This window comes from Chlamydomonas reinhardtii, chromosome 16 (genome assembly GCF_000002595.2).
Source record: "Chlamydomonas reinhardtii strain CC-503 cw92 mt+ chromosome 16, whole genome shotgun sequence".
NCBI classification, from domain to species: domain Eukaryota; kingdom Viridiplantae; phylum Chlorophyta; class Chlorophyceae; order Chlamydomonadales; family Chlamydomonadaceae; genus Chlamydomonas; species Chlamydomonas reinhardtii.
Window position 1 is genome coordinate 4,809,600 of NC_057019.1, and position 8,826 is coordinate 4,818,425.

The 8,826-nt window shown below is 60.9% G+C and overlaps 1 protein-coding gene across 1 annotated transcript; it reads left to right on the forward strand.

Moving 5' to 3' along the window:
* Nucleotides 1-2,546: 2,546 nt before the first annotated feature.
* On the forward strand, nt 2,547-8,737 carry CHLRE_16g686250v5 (uncharacterized protein). The gene is made up of 3 exons (XM_043071568.1): nt 2,547-2,937; nt 3,124-3,179; nt 3,431-8,737. Exons 1-3 carry the CDS (start codon nt 2,837-2,839, stop codon nt 6,115-6,117), a joined length of 2,844 nt encoding a protein of 947 aa, XP_042915924.1. The 5' UTR covers nt 2,547-2,836; the 3' UTR covers nt 6,118-8,737.
* The last annotated feature ends 89 nt before the right edge of the window (nt 8,738-8,826 follow it).

Here is an 8,826-nt window from a genome sequence, read left to right on the forward strand (position 1 = left end):
CCAGCATTTCATCGGCTATGGTCACGCTCCCAACGTCCAGTTCCGCGCAGTCGCAGTCAAGCGGGTCCCACTCCAGGAAAAGGCGTGTCCCCAGGGAGGCGCCCACGCGACGGCACCAAAACCCCTTGGGAGATTGGCCTTCATGGAAGCCGCCACGTCTACGGACTCATCTCGTCGTCATCTCGGCGCCTATGGCTTGCTGATGCTTGAAGGACATATGCCCAGGGGACTTTCACCGCGTGCCGTCCGGGGGGTGCGTTTCCCCAGCCAAACCCGCACGCCGAGGAGGCCAGGAGACGTCGCCCCGAGAAAAATGCAGAGCGGGATACAGAATCCGCCACTTAATGTATATGTTACATGCAATCTGTTGGAGCAATAGCGCTTGACAGCAGGCTAAAACGTGCTCGTCGAGGCTCAAGTCGCGAAATTGACCGAAGCCAACATCCTACATAGGCGTTGTTTTCAGGCTTTATCGATTGCCGTCAACACAGATATATGCATAGGTGTAGTTAGGCTACTGTCTGGCCTGGTATGGCGTGTCCTGGCGAACGCGACATTTAGATGTTCGAGGTCGGCCCCGGCTCGATTCAATGCCCCTGGGCTGCTCTAATGACCTTATGTGTGGTATAAGATGCTATAGGAAAGGTATTGGGCTGGGGACACGACCGGCCCGTAGGGCCGTGCGCGAGTGGGACCCGCTTGGTCGCAGTTGTGCGAACGGGATGGGAGGGAGATGCGGGGCTGGTATCAGGGGAGGGATTTGCGCGGGGAGGCGCCGGTGAACACAGTTGCGTTTGCGGAAGGCGAGAGAGCGCGGGTGGGGCGGGGGCGGGTCGGGGGCAGGGGGCCCGAGACACGATTTCGACAAATCGTCACCACGATAGTATGCACCGTTGATATCACAAAACTCAGCGCTGCTTATGCATTGCGATGAAGCACATTGCCTTTCTGCCGACCGATCGGAGAGATCGCATGCGCTTTGCTGTTTGCGCTCGCACATGTCCAAGTCTAAATGTTTGCCTTGGAGAATATCGTCTACCGCAAGTCCGCGGAAATGCAAAGCCGATCGCGCTATCGAGCGCCGGGATCCTCCAACGCCTCTGATCTCTTCGCCTCTAGTCTTACGCCTTCCTTGTGTTTTTTGCAAAGTTATGCGTTGCTACGGACACATTGAAGGGCACTGTACATGATACACGTCTTGGGCTGCGTTTTGGGTCACATAGTTTTAACGTTACATACAAAACTGGAATAACCGGGAGGGCCCCCCTCCGGCGATCGATGCGACCGCAATGGCTACTGCCCCTCCCCCTTCGGGGGAAGGGGCAAGCCAACGACATGTGTGCCCCCGCCGTCCTCGAATCGATGTCAATGGTGAGGGCACCCCTCCAGGGCGAAGCAAGGCCAGACCGGGGCCCCACAAAACAGGTAAACCCCCACCGAACTCACAGAACAGAGCAAGGAAAAAGACAGAAAACCATGCGCCCAAGCCCAAACCACCACGAGAACCGGAACCACCACAGGCGCCCACACAACAGGGCACAGGCACACGATCACGCGCAGGCACACACGCAGAACGAGGTCCGGGGCACAAACACAGCCGCCAAGCAAACGCCATGCACACCAGCAACAAAGCAGCCCAGCTACCGCACGGGAACCAGCACCGCACACGCGCCACCCAACACAGGCACACACGCACCCTCTTGACACTAGCATGACCAGCATTTCATAGGGCTGCATGACCTGCTGCTACATGCGTTGTGCTGTGAAAATTGCACGGTTGCGCTTCCCTATGGCACCCAAATGGTAAGTGCTAACGATCCAAAATGGGGGGTGACCATCCCCGGGAAGGGGGTAACAATTGTTTCGGGCCCGCATGACCCGGCACGCCCAGGACGCAAGTCACCTCTTAGCTACTCAAGCTGCTCAAGCTTGAGACTTGGTAGGGCTGATGCTTCGCTTCAAAGCGTGGGGGTGGCGGACTTGTTGGCGTCTTTCGCAACCGCGGCTGTGTATTTCGCCCGTTGCCCATTCACCCTGCCCTCTATCCTGTTCAAATCCGTACCCCTAGGAGGCGGCCTGGGGCGGTTTGGGGTGGCCTGCGGCAGCCTGGGGTGGGTTTGGGTGGCCTGGGCTGGTGCGCCTGCAGACGGCCTGAGGCAGCCTGCCTGGGGCAGCCTGAGGTGGCCGGGGGCAGTTTAGAGTGTTTGGGGGCAGCCTGGGACAGCCTGGGTTGGATTGGACTGGGGCGCCCGGTTTTGGGTGGTCTATCTGGGGCAGCTTGGGCCAGCCCTAGGGTAGCCCTGACGCGGCCTGGGGGGCCCTGGCACGGGAGCCCCTGGGGGCAGCTTGGGGCAGCCTGCGGCTTTGACATGTACTGTTCACGGACTGATGCCTGGAGGCGCCCCCCCATCCGTGCCCCCATCAACGGCTGCATGCACGACCCTTTGCGCTCGCCAACCCTGCCATCGTAATAACTCACCGTGGCCAAACATAAAAGTTGTCACCCGCACCCCGCTGCGCTTGTACAATAACACGACAACCCTAATCACGAGCAGCCGTGACTTCGCACCGGAACCCGGTACAATTGCGACCAACCTCTTTCAACACACAAACCCACATGCGCGCAAACCGCAACTCGCACACAGGACGGATTTGATCATTGGCCGTCTTTACGCCTCACTTTAACGACAGTACAAGGCACATTGGCGCAGCAAGTGCGAGCCAAGAACCGCCTGTGCCCATAAACCCTGAACACCTGCTCATAATCGCGTAATACTAGCAATCTCAAGTAGTATTACACGACGAGAGGCATCCTGCCTCGCTCAGCTGCTTTGCGATGGCCCTTGTCCCCGACGACGAGAATGACAGGCCCTGGAAGCCATGGACAGAAGATGAGTTGAATACAATTGTCCACATCCACGCTCAACTTGGCAACAGGTGTGGCCTGGGCTGACAATATTCTGTCATTGGTAATTCCGCGGCTGCTGGGCCTGCCCCGATCAGAGGTTCCTGTGGCAAATTGCATCCTGGGTAAACACTCGGAACGATAGATGAAATTTTGGACCAGGAGCGTGTGCAGTATTGCCACTTTCTTGCGGCATGGCTTTTCGCCGTGGCTTTCAGGTGGAGCCGGGTTGCCCTGCACTTGCCAGGGCGCACCGAGAATGACATCAAGAACTGTGAGGATCTTTGGGGACTTATCATAAACGGTGTCCGTGGGTGCGGCGGAGCGTGGTTACACGGTTTCAATGCCATGCCGGCGAAATTCCCGACGCGGTTGCAACGCGTAAAACGCTCTGCTGGTCGAATGCAACACACGCCGCAATGGGCAATCTATAAGCGGAGGCGTTTAAATGCCATACCTTCGCCCCATACGCCGGGGCACTATCTAACGAAACGTCGCCCCGCCCACGATCAACTGCTGTCACAGTGTGGCATTCCACCGCACGCGGCAAGAACATCTCCCGCGCCTCCACGCTGCTCATAGACTACGTGCGTGCAGTGGCGGCCCACTGCGACCGGCCAGAGGCCCGACTGGCCGCTCTGGAGCATGCGCTGAAGCAAAAGCAGCAGCTGCAGCAGGAGCGGCTAGAGCAGGAGCTGCAGCTGCAGCTTGGACAGGCGCCGCAACAGCAGCAGCACAGCACGCCTGCCAATAACTGCCAAGAGGACGCGGCAGACGCGGCAGCGGCGGCGTTGATTGATTCTTCATCGGTTGGTGATCCGGCCTTTCTTGACAGCTGCTGCAACACAGCTGCGGCAGCTGCGGCCGGCAATAGGCAACAGCAGCAGATGCCTGCTGTGATGGACCTCGCCGCAGACGTGCTCTGCGACAACGCAGGCGGAGGCGCGGTCGCAGTGTTGGCCAAGCAGCAGCCGGTTGCTGCTGCTGCCGTTGAGGGCGGCTGGGTTGCGCCGTCCTCCTCTGCAGCCGCCACTACTGCCGCCCAGCAGCTGCGGGGGCGGGGGCGGCAGGGGCGGGAGCAAGGAAAGGAAGCATTGCCGGCAGCAGCAGCAGCCGCGCCTGCAGCGCCGGCGGCACTGCTGCACCGTTTCATGGATGATTACCACCTGCAGCCACACCAGCCGCAGGTGGAGGAGGAGGAGGCGGTGGAGGCGGTGGAGGCGGAGGAGGACCATCAGCAACACGCCCAGCACCAAAATGAACACCAGAAGCAGCGGCAGCAGCAGCAGCAGCAGCAGCCGGCGGCGGCGGCGGCGGCGGGCACGACTGATGCTCTGGATGAGCTGCTCGACCAGATAGACCTGATGGATGCGATGGTGCTGGCGGAGCCGCTGTCCTCCGTGGCGGCCGGCGGCGATCGTGATGAGGAGCAGGGAGGAGGCGGCGGAGGCGGTGGGCAGATGGAGGAAGACGAAATGGCGGCGGCGCCGCCGATGGTTATGTTGAGAAAGTGGCTGCCGGCGGCTGCTCGCCGGCAACAGCAGCAGCAGCAGCAGCCGCAGCAGCAGGGGGCTCAGCAGGTGGGGCGGTGGGAGGCGGTGGCGGCGGCGGGATCCGCGGTGGCGGCGGCCGAACCCGCTGCTGTCGCTGCCGCTGAACTTGCGCGAGTGATGGAGTATGCTGAGGAGCAAGAGCAGCAGCAGCAGCAACAGCTGCTGCTCTTGCCTGTAGATGCCATGCAGCAGCTACAGCCACAGCTACAGCCACAGTTACCGCTGCTGCAGCAGCTGCAAACCTCATTATCCGGTATCATTGCTGGAGACCGCAGCGGCGGCCGCAGCGGCGATCTCGGAAACAGCAGCAGCCGACTGCTGCTGCTATCCGCCGCGCACGCGTCATCTCTGTCGGCGGCGGCAGCGGCGGCGGCCGCGGCGCAGCAATGGGTTGGCGACCCGCCGCTGCTTATGAGCGCACAGCATCACCAGTGCGTCTACCCGCCGCAGCTGTCATCCGCCGCGGCAGCGGTCGCGGGGGCGGCTGCTTCTTGGTCGTGCCCACCGCTGCCGCCGTTGTCGCCGGCGGTGGCGGTGGCTGCCTTATCACACACGACGGCGTCAGCAGGCGGCGACCGCTTCGCCGGCGGCACCGTCACCGCGCCCCTGCTGGGGCCGCCGCCCCGCCCCGCCGCCGCTTTCACCCGCCCATCTTCGTGCTTTGACATCTTTGAGGCCGCAGCAGTTGCCTCCTCTGCGGCCGCGACTCGCCGCGGCGGCGGCGTACTTGTCGGCAGCGTTCCCGACAGCAGCAGCGGCTGCCTGCCGAACCAGCTGCTGCTGCAGCCCCCATCGCCGCCGCATCACGCGGCGCTGTGGGGTGCCGCCGCCAGCAGCAGCAGTGGAGCGGCGGCGGCAGGCATGCACACCAGTAGTGCGGCGGCTACCGCCGACGCCCTCGCGGCCGCGTGCTGCACACTCGCCCACACGGGCGCCTGCACCACTGCCGGCACCACCGGCGGCGGCACCCTCTGCAACTTCCCCAACATCAGCTTTGTTGCAGCCGGCGGCACAGCAGCCGGCGGCGGCGGCGGCAGCGGCACCTTGCCGCAGCTGCTAGACGCAAACGGCTCTCATCATAGGCAAAGCGCCGGCTCTTGGGGAGCCCCGCAATACATGCTGCAACAGCAACAGCCCCAGCAGCAGCTTCTGCAGTGGGCTCAGCAGCTGCAGCATGGCCCTCGGTCATCCGGCCTCTTACTTGCGGCGTCCACTTCAGAGAACTGCGGCGGCGGCGCCTATGGCGGTGGCTATGGCGGCGGTGGCGGCGGCCGGCGCTCAAACCTTGCACCCGCTTTCAACGCCACCGGCAGCGACAGCTACATCTTTCTACCCTCCCAAGAGCAGTATGTGCGACAGCCCCAGCAGCAGCAACGGCTTCACAGCAGCTGCAAGCAGCTGTCGGCTATAGCTGCAGCCACTGCTGCCGCTACGGCTGCGGCGGCGGCCTCGCCTTTTGCCACGCCGGTGGCTATTGGTGGCGCCGCCGCCGCAGCCACCAGTCTGGCCGCCTGGCCGGCGGCTGTGTTGACGGATGTCTATGTCACGCTGGGCAAAGATGACTTAGACATGGACGGAGTTTGGGAGGCCGTGGCGGCGGCGGCGGCTGGCGACTGCGGCGGCTGCAGCAGCAGTAGCTATGCTATGATGGAGATGTGATGAGATGAGCAACCGAGTTGCGTTGTTATGATACGTGCGTTATGTTTAAAATTTCCGGCCTTGCTGGGATCCATGTCCTGGAACTCGTCCACCTCGATCCCGCGTGGACCCAGCAGCAGGCTCTTGGTCGTTGCAATGAGGGTGTTGCGCGTTCTGTTGGAATGCGTGTCTTCCCTGACGATTGCCCGAGCGAGATGAGAATGGAGTCCATGGACTCGATTGCCGCCAAATGAAGGACCAACATGCACGCAAGGAACTGTTGATGCTGCATGCTCGACGCATGCAATCGATTGGATGGGCGATGCAACATGCATGCAAGCAAGAATGCCAGCGAGGCTGGAGCGATGATGACGTGGTGAGCGCCAAGCAAGCAAGGTGGATGGATGGGGGGCAATGAGGGATGCGTGCAGCAGACCTGCTGGGGCGAATTGCGTGCGTGCAGCAGGTGCACTGCGGGCGGGGGTGATGAGATGCGCGCATGCGAGCACTCAAAGTTTATTTGCTTCGTACGAATGCGTGCCGTGTGTACGGCGGGGTACGGGTGCCAGCGAGCCCGTGGGTGAGTGCATGGATGGGGGAGCGACTACAGCAGGCGACGTGGTACATACGAGTGGGTGAATGATGTGTTGGGCGGGGGTGCAAGGAGGAGCTGATCACTGGATTGCGCTTCGTGCAAAGCACGCAATTAGACAAAATTATGAGCGTGAGAGAAAGAGCGAGAGGACAATATCATGTGTGCGAGAGAAAGCAAGAGAGGGCCAGATGTGGCTCCGCCAGTTGCATGCGCGCTTGGAGTTGGAATGGTGTCACGTATGACTCATCGGCCTTGAACTTTAAAAAGGCGGATGGTGAACACCAGGTGCGAAGGATTGAATAGGTATGGGCCTCCATGCGTGTGTGCGCTCATACCAGCACATGCACCAGTGTTGCTTGACACTCGTTCATTCTTACTACTTGATTGCCTGCGGCGGGTGGCGGGCTGTGGCTCCTTGGCTGCTAGTGCCAGCCGCGGCGCCGGACGGAGTGCGTGGGTGCGTTTATTTGCACTGCTGGCTTATGTTCACTCCCGGCGCCCGCTGGATGCGCGGCGGAATAAGGGGCGTTTGGTGCAGGGCGGGTGAGGCGGCTGCCTTGGCCGCCCTGTTAGTTGCCTGCCTGTTGCATGCCTGGTGCTGCTGGGGACACCATCCCCGCACCTCACATCCACATGGCGCGCACGAGTTAGTCAATTTTGTTTATTATAGCGTGTGTGTGAGTTGGCATTTGTAGCATCACCATCATCATCATCACCATTATCATCATCAGCAGCAGCAGCAGCAGCAGCAGCAGCAACAAATGGCTGCTGCTGCTGGACATCTTGCATGGCTGGCCAGCAATTAAGGGTCGCACCTGTGCCTGATGACTGATACCTGCTGGCTATGGGGCGGCTGGCTACCCCCACTTACGCACTGACGCTTCTCATGCTGAGGTTAGATAGGGCTTGCCTGGGTGACTGCGGCGTGTGAATGAGTCTTGGGGGCCCTCTGGCCAGCAGGAGGATGTCACGCAGGAGCGTTTCCGATGGCCACGCAATCACGCACGTTTAATCTTACTGTCACGCACATGCATCTCTTGATCCAACAACTGCTGTCTGGGATGAGATTCAAAATGCATCCGTGCATCTTAACTGCTCAATCTTACAAAAGGAGAATGCGCTGCATTCAATCAAAAGCTCAGTTCAAGTGCGTTTACAGTAATGTGCGGCTATGCATTGAAGCGGCTGATCACCGGCTGTGCCCGCATGCACACGCTGGGTTGAGGCCGGCGGCACGCACCGCGGCAGGCCCTGGGGGTGCACCGTGGATGTGCAGAGGCTCTTTCAATATATTGTGCAATACCGTACATTTTCTTGAGGACGTTTGCAAGCAGTACTTCCTGCACGCGTGTTTGGACCTGCATGGAGCAGGGGCGACTGCATTTTGGACCCAGGAGTATACGGTACAACCGTACGTTAGGGGCGACTGCATTTTGGACCCAGGAGTATACGCTATAACCGTACGTTAGGCCACGGACAGGCGCCAGAGGTTGATGCCGGAATTGCAATGTCGTGCGGATGGCAGCAGAGATCTGTGGGATTGCTGTGCAGGGCAGGGCACCTGTGGATGGGTTGATCACCTGAACCGGCCCGTTGCGAGGCGGTGGCACGCAAGCAAGGGTGCTTGGTGCTCCGTACCTCCGATCGACACAGCTGCCGTTGCCACATGTAGGGCCTGCATATCTATGTTTCCGTTGCTAGATATACAGGGGCTGGCGAAGTGGTGCACGGATGGAGCGATAGATACCTGAGGGAATGAGGGATTAGCCGCGCAAGCCACAGGCTGGGGCCAACCGCATCAACGTCAGCCTATTCCAGTTTTCCCGCTAGCTCTGGTAGGCTGGGGGCGTGCGGAGCGGTGCCGCCCAGTGGGCCCCGCCTGGGCCCGCGGTTTGTAAGGTAGAACTCCGGACGTTGCCTTCTCAGGATCCCGGCAGGAAAGTGATGACAGCGGTGCTGGCGTCAACTTCAAGGATCATGCGAGGAATTGACGAAGCGCGACCGGAATCTCTGCGGGCCAGTGGGCCCATGGAAGATTGCCCCATAACCTTGACTCGCTGTCCCACGCGCTTTGCTGCGCGGCATGTCGGCGTGCAGCTGGATCCAGGGGAGACTGCGGTCCAGGAGTGACCATC